The sequence below is a fragment of the Protopterus annectens genome, chromosome 10.part0, assembly GCF_019279795.1.
Source record: "Protopterus annectens isolate FY-2018-M chromosome 10.part0, PAN1.0, whole genome shotgun sequence".
Taxonomy (NCBI): Eukaryota; Metazoa; Chordata; order Ceratodontiformes; family Protopteridae; genus Protopterus; species Protopterus annectens.
Genome location: NC_056744.1, coordinates 72,342,643 through 72,364,787, shown reverse-complemented (window position 1 = coordinate 72,364,787; position 22,145 = coordinate 72,342,643). Strand labels below are relative to the sequence as shown.

At 42.4% G+C, this 22,145-nt stretch overlaps 1 protein-coding gene across 1 annotated transcript in view; it reads right to left on the bottom strand.

The window, feature by feature from the left end:
- MIF4GD (MIF4G domain containing) overlaps nucleotides 1-22,145 on the bottom strand; it is a 336,773-nt gene that overhangs the window by 199,257 nt on the left and 115,371 nt on the right. Inside the window, exon 4 of the mRNA XM_044085031.1 lies at nucleotides 6,466-6,621. Coding sequence (XP_043940966.1) covers nucleotides 6,466-6,621 — 156 coding nt within the window. The remainder of the gene's footprint in view (nucleotides 1-6,465; nucleotides 6,622-22,145) is intronic.

Below are 22,145 nucleotides of genomic sequence, written 5' to 3'. Positions count from 1 at the left end.
TGCTTGAACAAAGGATGTGAAAACAATGGTGGGTCACAATCATAGTGAGCTGAAATCGCTGCAGCATGAATCTTAATAGAAGAGAAGGACAAACCTTTGTCCAATAACCCAGTAAGGTATTGAAGAGCCGCACTCAACTTAGGCTCAGAAACCTGCAAATTCTTTGCTGTACTCCAAAATAAAAATCTCTTCCATTTTTCTGCGTACACTTTCCTTGTACTAGGTCTTCTAGCTTCCATAATCACATTTAAAACTTGTTGAGGAAGTTGAGACCTGCTGTGTTTCAACACAGAATATGCCAGGCTGTTAGATGAAGAGAGTGAAGCTTGACATTGAGCAGATGACCATCCTGCTGAGACAATAGATGAGGAATCAGAGGCAAAGGCCATGGAGGCTTCCTTACCAGACTCTAGTAGTGGGTACCAGTGTTGCCGAGGCCAATCTGGAGCTATCAAAATCATCCTTGGCCTGTCTTGTCTGACCTTTAATAGTACCTTTGGAAGAAGAGGTAGAGGAGGAAAGGCATACACATGAAGGTTTTTCCAACTAAAAGACAGAGCATCCACTTTCCAAGCTGTGTGATGAAACCCCTTTGTGCAATACTGTGGCAGCTGGTGGTTTAGTGGAGAAGCGAACAGATCTATGTCTGGAGTTCCCCATGACACTGTCAATGTTTGAAATACATGAAGATCCAGTTTCCACTCGTGGGGATCCATGATTTGTCTGCTTAACACATCTGCTAAGGAGTTCTGTGCTCCTGGCAGAAACCTCGCCTGAAGAGTTAGTTGCAAGCTTAGCGCAGTCTCCCATAAAATCATTGCTTGCCTGCATAGAGGATAAGAATGTGTTCCCCCTTGCTTGTTGATGTACCACATGACAGTTGTGTTGTCTGTTAGAATCAACACCTGCCCTGGAAGAAGTAACTCCTTGAAAGCCATTAATGCAAACTGGACTGCCAACATCTCCTTCATGTTGATATGTAGATGCAGTAGTCTGGCAGGCCACATGTCTTGTATCCACATTCCATTTAGATGAGCTCCCCAAGCAATGTCCGAGGCATCTGTCGTTAAAATCTGACTCGCCTCTGGCCGGGTCACAGAGAGTCCCTTGTTTAGGTGACATTCCTGAGCCCACCACAAAAATTCTGTTTGAAGGCAAGGTATTATTGGAATGACAGTGTCCAAATCCTGGCAGTGCTGTGTCCATACATTTTTGAGATACCATTGTAGCTTCCTCATATGCAGTTTGGCATTGGGAAGCACCAGAATACAAGATGCCATGAACCCTAATGCTTGAAGGACTGTCCTTGCAGTCAGCACGGACTGATGAGATAGTTGATGGAAGTAAAGTGATAGACTCTGTTGTTTGTCCGGGGTTAAAAGGCCATCTGGGCTGCTGTATTCAGTCTCACACCCAGAAAGCACATGTCTTGAGAGGGTACTAGACTGGACTTTATTTCGTTCACAGAATACCCTAGGCATCTTAGCACTGCTATAACATGTTCCAGATGCTGTACAAGGTCTTCCTTTTCTTGAGCCAGAATCAGGCAGTCGTCCAAGTAAGGATAGATTTGAATTCCTTGAAGCCTGAAGTAAGCTATCACTGGAGCCAGAACCTTTGTGAATACTCTGGGCAGTAGATAAGCCAAAGGGCAATGCAGAGAACTGATAATGAGAATTTCCAGCTCGAAACGCAGATACTTCCTGCAACTTAGCCTGATAGGCACATGAAGGTAAGCTTCCTTGAGATCTAGAGTTACCATCCAGTGATCTTTGCCCAGCAGAGGTAAAAGCTGTAGTAACGTCAACATCTTGAACTTGGGAATGTCCAGAAAAGTGTTGAGGAGAGATAAATCCAAAATTGGTCTCCACGTGTTCCCTTTCTTTGGTACTAGGAACAGGCGAGAATAAAATCCTAGGCCCCTTTCTGATACAGGGACTGGCTGAATGGCCCCATCTGGAGTAATTGAGAAACTTGCTTGTGAGCCTCTTTTCTTTGTGGAGGAGGAACGTCTGGCATGCCTTTGAAAGGGGGCATTGTATGGAAATAAAACCTGTAACCGTGGTGAATGATATCCAACACCCATTTGTCTTGAGTAATTAAATCCCAATTTGCTTTGAAAAGAGACAGTCTTCCTCCCAAAGGAGCTGCCAGACGGGAATCTACTGGCAGCTGAAAAGACAGGTCATTGGGTCTGTTTACGAAAGGACTGACCCCTGCCCTCACCAGAAGTCTGAGCAGGCGAACTCCTGTTCTAGGCCTAAAGAACCGTGAGCCCTGCCCCTACCACGCCTAGACCTACCCCTAGACTGAGAATCATAAGCAGGATATGTCCACCCCTTAGCCGGCCAATTTCTACTAAATTTGGTGGCTGCACCTGCAAAAAATCTTTAACAGTTTGCATAGACTTAGCTTTGTCCTCCATTTTCTTTAAAACTGCTTCCACAGGCGATCCAAACAACACATCAGACTGTAAAGGAGCATCCAAAATCCTTGTCTTAACATGCTCAGCTAAATTCTGATCCTTCAACCAGGCATGCCTGCGAAGAACAGAACTAGTAGCGGCCACCCTCGAGGAGGCTTGTACAGCATCAAAACCACATTGCAAAGAATGCTTACCCACTTGTTCAGACACATGAACCAAATCCAGCAACTCTTTACACTCAATACCTCCTGCCAAAGCATCCACCTTAGATTTCAATTGTGAAAGGAGGTAATTCTGATATTTTAGCATGTGAAACTGACAATTCAATGCTCTCATGGCTAGAGTGGAAGAAGAATACACTTTCTTTCCCCACCTATCCAAAGCCCTTGCCTCTTTATCAGTGGGAACAGGATTTTTAACCACAGAAGCTTTAACACCTTTAGGCCCTTGAGAAATAGTTTCTGGGTCCGCCCTAGGACTCTTAAACAAATACTTATGAGCCGGGCACCCTATAATACCTATCAGGCTTAACAGGAGCAGGAGGCAAAGAGTCAGGGTTCAGGGAAGCCTCTGCAAAAACATCTTCCACCACATTCAACACAGGAGGAATAGCTAAGGGCCTATGCTGGGGTAAAAACAAGAATTCCCTAAGCCTTTTCCTGGAATCAGAGTAATCCTGGCCTTCCCATTTAAAGTGCTCCCTCATGGAATGCAGAGTCTCTGAAAATGGGAAATCCTCAGGAGGAGTAGCTGTAGGAGTGGAATCATCCACATCAGAATCAGAATAAGTAGGACACTCCTGCAAGTCTTCCGCAGAAGACCCTGAAGCCTCTGAACACTGTTCAAAACAATCAAACTCTGGTTCCACCCTAGGCCTCTTATCAGACGGGGGCATAGAACCACTAATCATAGTAATCAAATCTTCTGCCATTTTAAGCATATGTTTCTTAGGTACAGAACCCGAAATGCTAGGAGAAGCCCCCACTGAAGCTAAACTAGGCCTACCTCTCAAAGAAGTTTTGGCAACAGAAGGAGAGGCTCTAACTACCTTGGGAAGAGAGGGAAGAACAGTCACCTGAGAAGCCCCCTCAGCCTGGCCTACCTCCTGAGAAGGCACATCCTGTAACAGTAAAGATTCAGCCTGGGACTCCATGGAAACTCCTGGCAAAACCTCTGGCTCCACTGAGCCTCCTAAAGAACCGACGTCCGAGACTGCCGGTTCATCAACCCTAGGCTTAGCTGTTTTGTCCTTGCGCTTCTTGCGGGCGTCGGAGCATCCGACGGCATTTTATAATTGCAATGCTTCCCAAACACTAACCTGGCACAGTCTAACCTCCTCTTAATAGTGCGTTTGTTAAACCTAGCACAAGTGCGGCAGCCAACAACGAGGCCCTAAACAAGGTATACACAAGGTATGGTAATCCCTATGAAGTATCTATTTCGGACAAGAAATACAGTTATTCACTTTTTGACATCCGTAAAATACTGAGGCAAGAAAAACCAAAATGTTCCCCAACGGGGTACTTAGCCAACTCTGTTTCGGTCTGAAACTCCGGTTTCGGAAAGATTTCAGAACGCCAACCTGCACTCGCAAAACTGCTTCTGCATCGGACCACGCCGGCAAAAGACTGAGGATATGGCGTCATGCGCTTAGTACCCTGGTACGCGTCAGGTCCCTGACCGACGCCAGCCTTATACTCTGGTATTCGGGCCGACTGGATGCGGACTATACCCAATAGTTAGGACTGCAGCAATGGGGAACGAAGAACATCTGGCGTCCGGTACGGACGACTCTTCTTGCCTGGGCTTAGCTGCCTTGTCTTTGCGCTTCTTCGAAGAAGCGGGCGTCGGAGCATCCGACGGCATTTTATAATTGCACCGCTTCCCAAAGACCAACCTGGCACAATCTAACCTTCGCTTAATAGTGCGCTTATTGAACCTAGCACAAAAGCGACACACCACAACGTCGTGCTCAGGCCCCAAACAAGGAATACACAAAGTATGATAATCTCTATGCGGTATCTGTTTCCCACAAGAAATAGTGTTATTCACTTTTTCTGACATCCGGTAAACCACTGAGGCAAGAAAAAACTAAAATATTCCCCAACGGGGTACTTAGCCAACTTTGACTCGGTCTGAAACTCCGAATTCAAAAAATTTCAGAACGCCGAACGGCACTTGCAACGCTGCTTCTGCATCGGACCATGCTGCAAAAAAGACTGGGGATATGACGTCGGTCATGCGCATTTGTACCCTGACGTCCTGATGTCAGTCTTAAGCGCCTTGACCGACGTCAGCCTAATACTTTGATATTCGGGCCGACCGAGGACAGCGGACTACCCAAGTGTAAGGACTGCAGCAATGTGAGATGAAGAACATCAAAAATTTCATGAGTCGGCCGACCGGCACTGGCAAAACTGCTTCTGCTTCTGGCACCACACGGCAAGAAAGACTGATGTAATGGTGTCGGCTGCATGTTTTATACCCCCGACGACCTGACGTCATGGAAGAGAGCATCTGACGCAAGAATTCAAGACTCTGGTATTCAGGCCGGCTGAGGGCTACCTGCAGGCAGACGACCCAAATATGATGACTGCAACAGTGAAACACGAAGAACATCCTCTTTCCCTTACAACTCGGACAATCTTCAGCAACAAAAACTACCCTTAGTATCAGGCAGACAAGTAACACTCTTCGGGAAATATGGTAAACTTCAGCCCAAGAGACCTTACAAAAACACTTTCCTTAAAAGCATCACTAAACAAGACAGTAAAGACACACACAAACATGGCATACAAGCCATCACCTAACTTAACCCCAAATCCAAAACACATGCACATAACTAAGCCTATCCCCTTCCCCAAGCCTTACTATAACCCATTAAACCACACTTACCTGCGCACACACACACACACACACACACACACACACACACACACACACACACACACACCTCCTTGAGCCACCATATTCTATGACCACACGTTCAACGTCTTTTGACAAACAAGTGCACCCACTGCATTTTGTTAACTAAATGTTTAACAAAGAGCATGGCAACCTCTGGAATCGGCAACATTTATACTAAAAGGCTGGCACAAAAGGTCTACTGCATCTCTTTTATATGGAAAATGCAAGATACTTCAATAAAGTAACCGTACCAGGCTTTTGTAAAAATGCTATACACAGCTGTTAAAAATGCCATTTTTAAGTAACTGATTTTAAACACAGAAACTTATAAAATTACAAGACCATATACAGCACCACTATATTTCAAGTACAAAATAAACAAGGTAAATAAAAGTTTCAATGAACCAGTTTCAAATCTGTTAAATGTGGTACCCCATGTAAGTCTGAAACACCACAAGTAAATAAAACAGTAACGTGAGTCTGCAAGCCAAATATTTGGGTGGATTAACAGTTTTGGGTAATACAGCACAGCTTAATTCGGAGTTTAGCAATGCATCATTTGCTCCACTCATTTGTGCCAACACGAGGGGGAGCCAGTGTTGATCACTTAAAAAAATGGTCTGCATCACATGAAAGGACATTTAAAACATATATACGTATAACTTAATAGGGAGAGACAATAAATGTCTGTACTATTTTTACGGCTTTCTCTTCCAGAAAACGCTTAACATTAGACAAGAAGTTAGGGGGAAAGGTGACACACTGCAGACAGTTAGTACATCTATGGAATCGGGAACCGAAAGATGTATATTTTTTCCAGTTTGTTCGGCAATTCTTTTTCATACCTTAACAGGTAATGTGCAACTGAAACTAAATTGCTACAAGCTAAATGTGAGCTTTCCTGTCAAATCTGCATTATCTTAGCTGCCTCTATCTGTCAAGACTACAGACGTGCTTTAGAAGTATATGAATATCATCTGTATGAGTTTCTGCATTTCTGTGCCATTCTAGAATTCCTGTGACTAAAAAATCTGGGGATTCAGCTGGTTAAGTTAGCCACAGCAAATAAATTACAGTGAAAAAAAAAAAGTGCGTTTAATTCCCTCCCATGAAGAAACAACTTAAATAAAAACCTTCAGGTAATCGAAGATGTAGCAAATAAAGGTTACGAAGCACACCCACTCCTTCAAAGACCTTGCACGCATCTCATCTCTTTCCTGGTACTCTTGCTGCAGCCTGTTTAGCAGGTGCCTGCGAAAGACATTGGCCCCATTTTGCTTGGTTTCAGCCTAGAAAACAGAATTACAAGTAGGCTTTACTTTGATTATATAAAGCTTGCTGCTGTTTTCATTACTGTGATACTTCACTGGTAAAGTAATAAGTAGCGCTATAACAGAGATTAAGAAACAGCATAGGTAGAGGTCATATTTTCGACTCACTGTTGGTATCTTACATAGTATCCAGAATAAAGATTGTAGAGCTTTATGCAACTTTCACCTTGCCCAAGTCTTACGGAGTCTTAGTGTAATGAACACTACTAGTTGGGACCATTTATACGGTTACATGCTTAATTTATAACAGTAACAGAAAATAGGAATAAAAAAGGCGGACAAATGCCTCTTCACCAAATTTAAGAAAATGCAACAGATCAAAAATCTTAAATCACGGCAAAGATGTTTTTCACTGTTCCCTGAGGTGCAATGACCTTAGAGAAGATTACAAGCAGCAAAACAGCTGCAGCCTCATGTGGGACTGTGCGAGTGTAGGGCAAATGACATTCTCCAAGAAATAAACAACTTCGTTAAAGCTTTCCTAAAATGACATTTTGCCAAATCTGCTTTTTGGAGAAAGTAGCTAGTAGGATGGGTGGGCACTTAGAAATCCTGTTCTAAAATTGACAATGGAATTTGGTAAAGGGGGGGGGGTGAAGGAACTATGGGGAAATGCAGTACTATGGAAAATCATGGCGACAATGATGATGGTGGCTGACATTCATACATAAGCAAAAACGGGCAACAAAAAAAATGTGCAATGGCTTAATTCACACTTGTGATGCTGAACAGCCATGGATGTGAACAGATCTGAGTGAGGCATGGGAAGGACGACTGCTGGGGCAAATGTGAAACACCTGCTGACTTGCCCTCAAGGGGGATGAAATCTATGTGCCCTAGGCACTCACTGGAGAATATACAGCTCAACACTAATGGGCACAGACCGGGGGGGTAGAGGTGGCAAACAATGCAAAAGACATGCCATTACTATATGTACTTCCAGAAAAGATGGTGATCCTAGCTGCTGGTGACAAGACTAGAGGACTCATTGTTACTAAAGGTTGTCAAGTTCACATCAGAAGGACTTCTATGATATGATCACACACAAATTTCTGGGGGGGAAAACACATGGACCTTGGAGTGGGGGGTTACCCACTATTGAAGTTTTTAGATAACTGGGTTCAGAAGGAGTTGCCTGCAAAAACTGTATGGATAAGGCAGCCGGGGGGGGGGGGTGAGTGGAAAACATGGAGGCTTGCTGGAGAAAGGCAGCTAGGAAAGCTATGTAAGCCAGGGACAGAAAAGAGAAAGATCAGACATTAAAGGTGGTCATTCGTCTCTTATCCTGACTGGATGAACATCTGTGGGTTCAGTTCAAGCAGCTTTAATTACACACACAAACATCAGGAATGAGGCTTTGCAACTTTAACAGACCGACTACCACACTCATACATGTTAATACACTGGCTGTTCTCTCAAAATGGCACTACTGCCTGCACGTGCTCACTATTTATATGCACGTGCCTACATCTGGAAAAGCTTCTTAAAAGGTACAACACACTGTTCTACATCCTCCCTCTGAGAAATAGCTCATACATCAAATGACAGTATTCAACGACATGCAATTATACAGAAACGATCTCTTGACATGCAATTATACAAAATTAGACACATACAACAATGTCCAGGTTGCTGTGTATTTTACACTAGGTTTAGAAATATGACCTGATCATGTAACAAAAGCCAGAATTGGATCTAGCAATGGGGACCGTCTTCAAGGAATGTTCACTTTTGGGGACAACTGGGACATCTTCAGGAAAGGGAATGAATACGGAGACATGTTCTTCGGTATGAACATTGTCATGGTTGCTCTGAGATCTACAGTCTTTATCACAGGTACGATGCTGCAATACAGTTTCTAACACATGAAGACTATGCCTGCGGTTGTATTCTATACCCTTAGATTCCACTAAGTAGGATCTTGGCTCCGCACACTCACTGGACCAATTCGATCAAAGCCTTTTGCATCCTCACTGCCTCTACTTCTTTTAACGGACAAAAAAAATCTTCTCATTTTATCAAGTGTACTTCTGAGAACACTTTAAAAAGTTGGGCTTAGACTGTTTTGCTGTTTTTAGCATTAGGCATCAACAAACTGGTTTGCCTAAATAGAAGTCTCTGAGCAGGGGAGCCAAGTAGATTGTCATGGGGGATATTTTTGAGACTAAGAAAATTCAAGAAGATAACGGTATTGTCACGCTTTAACTTCTCTAGTAATTGCTTTGCACTCTGTACTACACGTTCAGCAAGGCCATTTGATTGTGGGCATTCCGGACTACTAGCAACATGGATAAAGTCCCACTCTTTAGTAAATCTCTGAAATAAATTGACTGGTAAACTGGGTACCATTGTCAGAAATAACTGTGTGGACTACCATGGACTGAGAAATTAGGTTTCATCTTAGTAATAACAGCACTGGACATTAAGTTAGGTAGCAAATAGATCTCAAACCAGTTTGAATAAGAGAGTCTACCAACACTAAGCAATGCTGATTGTTCCACTCTATGTCAGTGGCTAACTGTTGACCAGGGTAGTTCAGGAATTTGGCTTACCTGAAGTGGCTCTTTTTGCAAATGCACTTTAGTTCTATTGCATACTGAACAAGAAGAAAGCACTTTATCAAGGTCTTTTGACAGAGAAGGCCAAACTATTAGTCCTCTCGCACTTCTTTTGATAGTTTTGGAACCTGGATGGCCACGATGCAAAATCTGAATGTATTCATAAGGAAGTAGAACAAATAACTTTGGGACCTTTGAAAATGATACCATCTTCCATCAGCATCTTATCTCTGTATGGAAAATAAGGTTGCACTTCCGGCGGTACACAGGATTCCTTAGACAGCCATCCTACATTGATGAAGTGGTTGAGCTTTTGCAAAATTGGATTAGTCTTTGTATGATTTCTCAGCTTATCAAGACTCGTGGTAGAAATATTACACATTTCCATGACAAAGTCAAAATTCTCTGCATCAAGCTGTTCCCATGGTGCTTCTAGGTGAGCTGGATAAGGTATCTGCCAGATAAAGAAGTTTGCCTTTTATATAAACCATTTGAAATTGTACTTTTGCAATCTGAGCATCATTCTTGTAGTCTTACCAGAGCTGAATGTATAGGCTTCTTTAAAATAGTGGCTAGAGGTTGATCAGTTTTGATTTGGATAGCTCTGCCATAAATACAATCATGGAACTTCAAACACGCGAAGATGCATCTCACTTTGTGTAAGAGTTCTAGATGCACAGGCAACAGGTCTGCCCTCTTGAATAACCGCACCAAGACCAAACTTTGAAGCATCACAGGAAAGAACTACTGGTTGTGGACATCATAATAGCTCAATGTAGGAGGGTAGGCAATTTGCTGTTTGAGGATATCAAAATGGTCTCTAGTGTTGTTCCAACCATGACCAGGGAACATTTTTGCATGTCAGCTCTCTTAAAGGTGCTGATAACTCACTAAAGTCAGGGATAAATTTGCCAAATAGAGAACCATACCAAGAAAACACTGCAAGGATTGGAAACTGTTTGGAGCTGGCATCTCAAGAATGGCTGCTTGTTTGGAAGGGTCTGGTTTTAACAATGTACTGGTAAAAAATGACCTAAACAAGTAACTTCTGGTAGCCTGAATTTACATTTCAGAGGATTGAGCTTTAAGTTCACTTCACGTATGCGGTCTGAGGTTTCTGCATGCTCTGCTTCACCACTGCCTCCAACTAGTACATCATCCACTATTATAGCACACGGATAGCCCCAAAAAATTTGCACCATTGCACGCTGAAAGACTTCACTGGCAAAATGTATTCTAAAAGGCATTCTGAGGAATCTGCATCTACCAAATGGGGTACTGAAAGCAGTCAGTAGTGAAGATTTACGATCAAGCATTACTTGCCAAAATAAACTCTCTGCGTCCAAGACAGAAAAAACAGTGGCATTTGGCATGAAGGTGGCAATCTCAACTGTACTCATAGGATGATGAGGTCTCTAATGCCTTATTCAAGTCCCTTGGCTCAATGCATATTCTGATTTCACCTGAATTTTTCTTATGAGCAGCTACTATGGAAGACACCCACTCATTTGGTTCTGTGACTGGACAAATCACACCTTCCTGCACCATCTTGTCTAACTGGATCTTGACTATGTCATGCCTAGTTACTGGAACTCTCCTCGTTGGTCTGACCACTGGACTGACCTTTGGGTCTTCCTTCATGGAGTACACAACTGGAAGTGTGCCTAATTGGTCACTGAAAACATCAGCATACTCTGAGAAAATAGCATCAGTGAAACTGGAACATGTGCTTACATGATGGACTTTAAGAATTAAACTGCTTTCTTTCTACTAAAGTGTCTCTGAGACCTAATAATGACTACAAAGGTCTTCTGACTACATAAAATTGGCAAGCTGTAACTGTTCCCAGCCGAATAGCACGAAGGCACTAATGAGTCTTCGGTTTGAATCTCTTCACCTCCATAAGCAACAAGCTTTGCACAAATAACCAAATTAAGTGGCACACCATCTCTCACTCTAGCAAATGTTTCTGCTGATATTACATTTTGAACCACTGTCTACTTTGAGCTCAGTGGGTTTACCACTGATCAGGACAGTACAAAATTCATTCTTTGCCAACAAACCACTGCATTAACCTTTTCACAAGACTGATACACCATCTACATAGAAAGTAGGGTTGGAGCTTTCTACATGATCAATTTGCTGTTTTTGGTGACCTTTCTTAACTGAATGAGGCTTGCTAGGCTTACAAAACTTTTGAAAGGGGTGCCATCTTGTACACTTGGAATTGCTGACCAAATACTAAGCATTTCTCGTTTAGACTCATGACTGGCACCATAATTACAACAGTTAATAATAAGACTTGACTTGGGTTTTGCTGACTCACCTTTTATACTGCATTGAGCATGTCCTTTTTTACTGAACTAGTCTTAGAACTTGCTAGAAAGTTATGGGATCTCCCAGGAAAACCCACAGGGTTGCAGCTGCCATGTGCTTAGGCCTGTTTCTACATGCCATGTCTGCAGGCTGTCTACACTTGCTCTAGAGGCTGTTGAAACTATGTGTTTATCGCTGTTGAAACCACTTGTAAGCATACTTGTGTGCCTTTCTGAGAGCTCATGGATTTGACAAATACATTACATCACTATCAAGAAGCAAAATCTCGCTCACTGTAGCATTAAGACGAGACATAAGCCTGTCCTTTATTAATTCATCCTTCAAAATCACCAAATCTCCATGTTTTAGCCTTATTTCTCAAGTCCATGATATAAGCTGTAAAAAAAAGTTTCACCTCGCTTTGTTCTCTTGTGTAAAATAGCTGCCTCTCTAATGTAACATTTGTCTGGGGGTTGCATATTTCTCTACATTTACGTTTCAAGTACTCTGGGTCCTCTCAATTCAGCTGGAACAATATGGCGATTTTCCCCTCTTCTGCATATAGTGCTGGTGCATACACAAATGAACAATCTTTTCCAATGGCTTCTGACCTAGCCAAGTTAAGCAAAATGAATGCCCTTGTACATGCATCTTTGTCAGAAAAAGCTGCTTGTATGAAAATATCTTATTCCTGCTCAAATACTCTCCAATTCTCTGCAATATTATGATCAAAGACAAGTGGACTGGGTCTGCAAAATGCCTCTGCCATATCAACACACAGTAGTGAAGGTGCTTGGAAATATATGCGAACATATACACACACAAATATGCCAGAACTTGTAATTATGCTCAAAAGCACAACAGACTAAGCTGAAATACCTGCACTTTTCCAAATAAGTCTCTGTAGCACAAGAATACTTTAAAATCACTGTAATTCTGAAACCACTCATCAGTGTAAGAAATACTTTGAAATGATTGTACTTTTGAGAGTAAACTGTACACAACAGAAGAAGCTAAGAGTAAGAAACACTTCAAAGTGAATGCACTTTGCAAATAAGCGGTATAAAGCACAAAACTCTTCAAAGTGGCTGGACTTCTCTTGAAATAACTCTGTACAGTGTAAAACACTTGGAAATGGAGGCACCAAGAATAAAATGTACACAGCACAAGAAACTTTTAGAAATGGCTATACTTTGACTGCACTTTGCAAAATAACTGTACTTTGCATACAGTAAAAACTCTGAAATAATTGCACTGTAATAAAGCACACACTCTGCAAACACTTGCACACTCTGAGATACTTCTAACAATTCCAGTTATGCTTTGAATGCTTCGGTCAATGTGAAATAGTAGTTTATGCCCAAACTTGGTCTTTGACTAAAAATATGCAGTCGCCTTGCTTTTAAGTTTATTTTGTCCTTTTACTGTACTCATTATGCCCATTTAACCTCTCATCATGCTCATACTTTTTCTTGTGCTAGTTTTACTTTAAACATGCTCATTATGCAAATCGGAGGTAATTCTGAGCCACATATGAATATTTCTGCTAGCTTTTTCAAATATCGTGGTTTTATACATTTTAATGTGTTTTGTGGCTTCTGTTTTATCAATACATTTTGCTACTCAATTAATTAATAATGTGTTTTGTGCCTTACAAATGATCCGTTTCATTTTCTTTTGCAAAACAAATAATTTGGGCAAGTTTTGGCTACCTAAAGTTTTATTTCTGAAATACATGAAGATCCAGTTTCCACTGTGGGGATCCATGATTTGTCTGCTTAACACATCTGCTAAGGAGTTCTGTGCTCCTGGCAGAAACCTTGCCTGAAGAGTTAGTTGCAGGCTTAGCGCAGTCTCCCATAAAATCATTGCTTGCCTGCATAGAGGATAAGAATGTCCCCCCTTGCTTGTTGATATACCACATGACAGTTGTGTTGTCTGTTAGAATCAACACCTGCCCTGGAAGAAGTAACTCCTTGAAAGCCATTAATGCAAACTGGACTGCTAACATCTCCTTCATGTTGATATGTAGATGCTGTAGTCTGGCAGGCCACTTGTCTTGTATCCACTTTCCATTTAGATGAGCTCCCCAAGCAATGTCCGAGGCATCTGTCGTTAAGATCTGACTTGCCTCTGGCCGGGTCACAGAGAGTCCCTTGTTTAGGTGACATTCCTGAGCCCACCACAAGAATTCTTTTGAAGGCAAGGTATTATTTGAATGACAGTGTCCAAATCCTGGCAGTGCTGTGTCCATACATTTTGAGATACCATTGTAACTTCCTCATATGCAGTTTGGCATTGGGAAGCACCAGAATACAAGATGCCATGAACCCTAATGCTTGAAGGACTGTCCTTGCAGTCAGCACGGACTGATGAGATAGTTGATGGAAGTAAAATGACAGACTCTTTTGTTTGTCCGGGGTTAAAAAGGCCATCTGGGCTGCTGTATTCAGTCTCACACCCAGAAAGCACATGTCTTGAGAGGGTACTAGACTGGACTTTATTTCGTTCACAGAATACCCTAGGCATCTTAGCACTGCGATAACATGTTCCAGGTGCTGTAGAAGAACTTTTTCCTGAGCCAGAATCAGGCAGTCGTCCAAGTAAGGATAGATTTGAATTCCTTGAAGCCTGAAATAAGCTATCACTGGAGCCAGAACCTTTGTGAATACTCTGGGCAGTAGATAAGCCAAAGGGCAATGCAGAGAACTGATAATGAGAATTTCCAGCTCGAAACCGCAGATACTTCCTGCAACTTAGCCTTATAGGCACATGAAGGTAAGCTTCTTTGAGATCTAAAGTTACCATCCAGTGATTTTGCCCAGCAGAGGTAAAAGCTGTTGTAACGCCAACATCTTGAACTTGGGAATGTCCAGATAAGTGTTGAGGATAGATAAATCCAAAATTGGTCTCCACGTGTTTCCTTCTTTGGTACAAGGAACAGGCGGGAATAAAATCCTAGGCCCCTTTCTGATACAGGGACTGGCTGAATGGCCCCTATGTGCAGTAACTGAGAAACTTGCTTGTGAGCCTCTTTTCTTTGTGGAGGAGGAACGTCTGGCATGCCTTTGAAAGGGTCATTGTATGGAAATAAAATCTGTAACCGTGGTGAATGATATCCAACACCCATTTGTCTTGAGTAATTAAGTCCCAATTTTCTTTGAAAAGAGACAGTCTTCCTCCTAAAGGAGCTGCCAAACGTGAATCTGCTGGCAGCTGAAAAGACAGGTCATTGGGTCTGTTTACGAAAGGACTGACCCCTGCCCTCACCAGAAGTCTGAGCAGGTGAACTCCCTGTTCTAGGCCTAAAAGAACCTTGAGCCCTGCCCCTACCACGTCTAGACCTACCCCTAGACTGAGAATCATAAGCAGGATATGTCCACCCCTTAGCAGGCCAATTTCTACTAAACTCCGGTGGCTGCACCTGCAAAAAATCTTTAACAGTTTGCATAGACTTAGCTTTGTCCTCCATTTTCTTTAAAACTGCTTCCACAGGTGATCCAAACAACACATCAGACTGTAAAGGAGCATCCAAAATCCTTGTCTTAACATGCTCAGCTAAATTCTGATCCTTCAACCAGGCATGCCTGCGAAGAACAGAACTGGTAGCAGCCACCCTCGAGGAGGCCTGTACAGCATCAAAACCACATTGCAAAGAATGCTTACCCACTTGTTCAGACACATGAACCAAATCCAGCAACTCTTTACACTCAATACCTTCCGCCAAAGCATCCACCTTAGATTTCAATTGTGAAAGGAGATAATTCTGATATTTTAGCATGTGAAACTGACAATTCAAAGCTCTCATGGCTAGAGTGGAAGAAGTATACATTTTCTTTCCCCACCTATCCAAAGCCCTTGCCTCTTTATCAGTGGGAACAGGATTTTTAACCACAGAAGCCTTTTACACCCTTAGGCCCTTGGGAAATAGTTTCTGGGTCCCCTAGGACTCTTAAACAAATATTTATGAGCCGGGCACCCTATAATACCTATCAGGCTTAACAGGAGCAGGAGGCAAAGAATCAGGGTTCAGGGAAGCCTCTGCAAAAACATCTTCCACCACATTCAACACAGGAGGAATAGCTAAAGGCCTATGCTGGGGTAAAAACAAGAACTCCCTAAGCCTTTCCTGGAGTCAGAGTAATCCTGGCCTTCCCATTTAAAGTGCTCCCTCATGGAATGCAAGGTCTCTGAAAATGAGAAATCCTCAGGCGGAGAAGCTGTAGGAGTGGAATCATCCACATCAGAATCAGAATAAGTGGGATACTCCTGCATATCTTCCACAGAAGATTCTGAAGCCTCTGAACACTGTTCAAAACTATCAAACTCGGTTCCACCCTAGGCCTCTTATCAGGGGGGCATAGAACCCCTAATCATAGTAATCAAATCTTCTGCCATTTTAAGCAGATGTTTGTTAGGTACAGAACCCGAAATGCTAGCGGAAGCCCGCACTGAAGCTGAACTAGGCCTACCTCTTAAAGAAGCTTTGGCAACAGAAGGAGAAGCTCTAACTACCTTGGGAAGAGAGGGAAGAACAGTCACCTGAGAAGCCCCTCAGCCTGGCCTACCTCTTGAGAAGGCACATCCTGTAAGAGTATAGTTTCTGCCTGGGACTCCATGGAAACTCCTGGCAAAACCTCCGGCTCCACTGAGCCTTCTAAAGAACCGACGTCCGGGACTGCCGGTTCCTCAACCCTAGGCTTCACTGTTTTATCCTTGCGCTTCTTGAGGAAGCGGGCCGGAGCATCCGACGGCATGTTATAATTGCAACGCTTCCCAACCACTAACCTGGCACAGTCTAACCTCCTCTTTAGAGGGGCTTTGTTAAACCTAGCACAAGAGCGGCAACCAACAACGGCGTGCTCAGGCCCTAAACAAGGTATACACAAGGTATGATAATCCCTATGAGGTATCTGTTTCCCACAAGAAATACAGTTATTCACTTTTTCTGACATCCGGTAAAATACTGAGGCAAGAAAACCAAAATGTTCCCCAACGGGTACTTAGCCAACTCTGTTTCGGTCTGAAACTCCGGTTTCGGAAATATTTCAGTACGCCAACCTGCACTCGCAAAATTGCTTCTGCATCGGACCATGCGGCAAAAAAGACTGAGGATATGACGTGGGTCATGCCCATTAGTACCCTGACGTACTGGCGTCAGTCTAATGCGCCTGACCGACGTCAGCCTTATACTCTGGTATTCGGGCCGACTGGACGCGGACTATACCCAATAGTCAGGACTGCAGCAATGGAAGACGAAGAACATCTGTTTGGAGCTGGCATCTCAAGAATGGCTGCTTGTTTGGAAGGGTCTGGTTTTAACAATGTACTGGTAAAAAATGACCTAAACAAGTAACTTCTGGTAGCCTGAATTTACATTTCAGAGGATTGAGCTTTAAGTTCACTTCACGTATGCGGTCTGAGGTTTCTGCCATGCTCTGCTTCACCACTGCCTCCAACTAGTACATCATCCACTATTATAGCACACGGATAGCCCCAAAAAATTTGCACCATTGCACGCTGAAAGACTTCACTGGCAAAATGTATTCTAAAAGGCATTCTGAGGAATCTGCATCTACCAAATGGGGTACTGAAAGCAGTCAGTAGTGAAGATTTACGATCAAGCATTACTTGCCAAAATAAACTCTCTGCGTCCAAGACAGAAAAAACAGTGGCATCTGGCATGAAGGTGGCAATCTCAACTGTACTCATAGGATGATGAGGTCTCTAATGCCTTATTCAAGTCCCTTGGCTCAATGCATATTCTGATTTCACCTGAATTTTTCTTATGAGCAGCTACTATGGAAGACACCCACTCATTTGGTTCTGTGACTGGACAAATCACACCTTCCTGCACCATCTTGTCTAACTGGATCTTGACTATGTCATGCCTAGTTACTGGAACTCTCCTCGTTGGTCTGACCACTGGACTGACCTTTGGGTCTTCCTTCATGGAGTACACAACTGGAAGTGTGCCTAATTGGTCACTGAAAACATCAGCATACTCTGAGAAAATAGCATCAGTGAAACTGGAACATGTGCTTACATGATGGACTTTAAGAATTAAACTGCTTTCTTTCTTTTTACTAAAGTGTCTCTGAGACCTAATAATGACTACAAAGGTCTTCTGACTACATAAAATTGGCAAGCTGTAACTGTTCCCAGCCGAATAGCACGAAGGCACTAATGAGTCTTCGGTTTGAATCTCTTCACCTCCATAAGCAACAAGCTTTGCACAAATAACCAAATTAAGTGGCACACCATCTCTCACTCTAGCAAATGTTTCTGCTGATATTACATTTTGAACCACTGTCTACTTTGAGCTCAGTGGGTTTACCACTGATCAGGACAGTACAAAATTCATTCTTTGCCAACAAACCACTGCATTAACCTTTTCACCGAAGACTGATACACCATCTACATAGAAAGTAGGGTTGGAGCTTTCTACATGATCAATTTGCTGTTTTGAGTGACCTTTCTTAACTGAATGAGGCTTGCTAGACTTACAAAACTTTTGAAAGTGGTTCCATTTTTTACACTTGGAATTGCTGACCAAATACTAAGCATTTCTCTCGTTTAGACTCATGACTGGCACCATAATTACAACAGTTAATAATAAGACTTGACTTGGGTTTTGCTGACTCACCTTTTATACTGCATTGAGCATGTCCTTTTTTACTGAACTAGTCTTAGAACTTGCTAGAAAGTTATGGGATCTCCCAGGAAAACCCACAGGGGTTGCAGCTGCCATGTGCTTAGGCCTGTTTCTACATGCCATGTCTGCAGGCTGTCTACACTTGCTCTAGAGGCTGTTGAAACTATGTGTTTATCGCTGTTGAAACCACTTGTAAGCATACTTGTGTGCCTTTCTGTGAGCTCATGGATTTGACAAATACATTACATCACTATCAAGAAGCAAAATCTCTCTCACTGTAGCATTAACACCACACATAAGCCTGTCCTTTATTAATTCATCCTTCAAAATCACCAAATCTCCATGTTTTAGCCTTATTTCTCAAGTCCATGATATAAGCTGTAAAAAAAAGTTTCACCTCGCTTTGTTCTCTTGTGTAAAATAGCTGCCTCTCTAATGTAACATTTGTCTGGGGGTTGCATATTTCTCTACATTTACGTTTCAAGTACTCTGGGTCCTCTCAATTCAGCTGGAACAACAATATGGCGATTTTCCCCTCTTCTGCATATAGTGCTGGTGCATACACAAATGAACAATCTTTTCCAATGGCTTCTGACCTAGCCAAGTTAAGCAAAATGAATGCCCTTGTACATGTATCTTTGTCAGAAAAAGCTGCTTGTATGAAAATATCTTATTCCTGCTCAAATACTCTCCAATTCTCTGCAATATTATGATCAAAGACAAGTGGACTGGGTCTGCAAAATGCCTCTGCCATATCAACACACAGTAGTGAAGGTGCTTGGAAATATGTACGAACATATACACACACACAAATATGCCAGAACTTGTAATTATGCTCAAAAGCACAACAGACTCGCTGAAATACCTGCACTTTTCCAAATAAGTCTCTGTAGCACAAGAATACTTTAAAATCACTGTAATTTACGAAACCACTCATCAGTGTAAGAAATACTTTGAAATGATTGTACTTTTGAGAATAAACTGTACACAACAGAAGAAGCTAAGAGTAAGAAACACTTCAAAGTGAATGCACTTTGCAAATAAACGGTATAAAGCACAAAAACTCTTCAAAGTGGCTGGACTTCTGCGAAATAACTCTGTACAGTGTAAGAAACACTTGGAAATGGAGGCACCAAGAATAAAATGTACACAGCACAAGAAACTTTTCAGAAATTGTTGTACTTTGACTGCACTTTGCAATACAACTGTACTTTGCATACAAAAAACTCTGAAATAATTGCACTGTAATAAAGCACACACTCTGCAAACACTTTGCACACTCTGAGATACTTCTAACAATTCCAGTTATGCTTTGAATGCTTCGGTCAATGTGAAATAGTAGTTTATGCCCAAACTTGGTCTTTGACTAAAAATATGCAGTCGCCTTGCTTTTAAGTTTATTTTGTCCTTTTACTGTACTCATTATGCCCATTTAACCTCTCATCATGCTCATACTTTTTCTTGTGCTAGTTTTACTTTAAACATGCTCATTATGCAAATCGGAGGTAATTCTGAGCCACATATGAATATTTCTGCTAGCTTTTTCAAATATCGTGGTTTTATACATTTTAATGTGTTTTGTGGCTTCTGTTTTATCAATACATTTTGTGCTACTCAATTAATTAATAATGTGTTTTGTGCCTTACAAATGATCCGTTTCATTTTCTTTTGCAAAACAAATAATTTGGGCAAGTTTTGGCTACCTAAAGTTTTATTTCTGGCCCTTTTTATTGTTTGAGCTCTGTATCACTCAACCTGCCTTCACCTTCAACTCTGCACCTCATGGCTTGAAGTTGTACTCTCAATCCCAGTTATGACACCATGTCGCTCATCTGGTCAGGATAAAACACAGGACCAGTTGTGGGTTCAGTTCAAGCAACTTTATTACACACAAACATCAGAAATGAGGCTTTGTATTTTAAACTTAAATAAACTTATAAACAGATTGACTATCATACTCATACATGTTAACATTCTGGCTGTTCTCTCAAAATGGCACTGCTGCCTGCATGTGCTCACTATTTATATTCACATGCGCACTTCTGGAAATGCTTCTTAAAGGTACAACACATGCTCTGTTCTACAAAGGTTATCTGCAGAATACTAATAAAAGACTGAAGAGCAGATAAATTAATACGTTGGAACCAATTCAAAGGACAGTGTGTGATGTGAAATTAAACAAACAAGAAGTTATGTACTCACCATAAAGTTCGATGTATGTTAGTCCATCTCGCCTCACATTCTTACCCGTGGGTTCGGAGCCGAATGCTGGCTCCGACTTGGCCATACTTTTTAGCTCGAAGGCTTTCTATTGGCTGGGCTAAGATGGTATCCCATGCTGAACTGCTCTCTATCCCCAGATCTAGTTTGCTGTGAGCACCAGCACTCATTCTCCATGCATAACACCCAAGGAAAGGAAAAAAAAAACAAACCAAGAATGAAGGGAAATCTGAAACCAGGCCTAACCTCCAGATCCTCCAGGACGGGGGAAGGAGGGGGGGGGGGTAAGTAAGAATGTGAGGCGAGATGGACTACATACATCGAACGTTATGGTGAGTATATAACTTCTTGATGTTATGTAGTCCAATCTCGCCTACATTCTTAGCTGTGGGACAGCGTCCCCAGCACTTAACTCCTGGGAGGCTCAGTGGAAAATACTCCTGAGCACTGTGGAAGCAAAGGAAGACCTGCCCCTAGATACCACATCTAACTTGTAATGAGTAACAAAGGTGTGAGGAGATGCCCAAGTAGCCGCAGCACAACTATCATCCATAGACAATCCGGCCTGAAAAGCTGTAGATGTAGATATAGACTGGGTAGAGTGAGCCTTCACCTGGAACAGTAAATCTTTTCCCCCTGAGGTACTAATGAAAGAAATACAACTGGAAATCCACCTGGACAACGTGACTTTGGAAACAGGAGACCCAATTCTGTTTCCCAAAAATGAAACAAAATTGATCAGATTTTCTGAAGTCTTTCATTCTGTGCAAATAAAAATACAAGTGTCTGTGCACATCCAATTGATGAAATTTGAATTCTGCCGTGTTTGAGAACTGAGGAAAAAAAAACTGGCAATGCAATAGATTGGTTAAGGTTACTAACTGACGCTACTTTGGGAAGAAAGGAGGAGTTCTGTCTGGGAGAAACCCTGTCCTTACGAAAAATCAAATAAGGGGATTTAATTGATAAAGCTTGAAGCTCCGAAACGCGTCTGGCTGACGTGATGGCTACCAAAAAGACAGTCTTTCAAGTTAAGAATTTTAAATCGCAAGTGGCTGCAGGCTCAAAGAGGGGGGGGGGTGAAGTAAGACCCTGTAGAACAAAGTTTAAGTCCCAAGGCATAACGGGTTCAGAGACCGGAGGACGAAGCAACAAAGTGCCCTTCAGGAAAGCCTTAGAGAGTCTATGAGCTATTAGGCTAGGTTTGTCTGCAACATGAAAGGTAAAAATCGCCGCCAACTGGACCTTTAATGGTTGTGGCCACTAAACCCTGGTTAAAAAGCATAGACAGGAACTCCAATACAGAAGAAATTGGAGCTGTGTAAGGGTCAAGCTTTTTGGCATGTGCCCAGATTGAAAACCTCTTCCATTTGCTGTAATAAATCTTTCTGTTGAAGGCTTATGAGAGGAAGATAGAATATGAACCACCTCCGGCGAAAAATGGTGAAGCCTAACTAATGACGGAAGTGGAGCAGCCAGGCTGTCAACCGGTGGGTCCAAAGAGAGGGAAGGAACTGCCCTGACATGCGAGTCAGTAAGTCTGGTTGTGGGTCCAGAATCCAAGGAGCGTCCATGAGATAGGGATGGAGAAAGGGGAACGAAATTTGACGAGGCCACTGTGGGGCAATCAGAATCATTTTGCTTCCCAAGGATAGCGCTTTCTGGATAACCTTTGACAGCAAGGGAACTGGAGGGAAGGCATATAGTAGACCGGAGGGCCAATCGTGGACTAG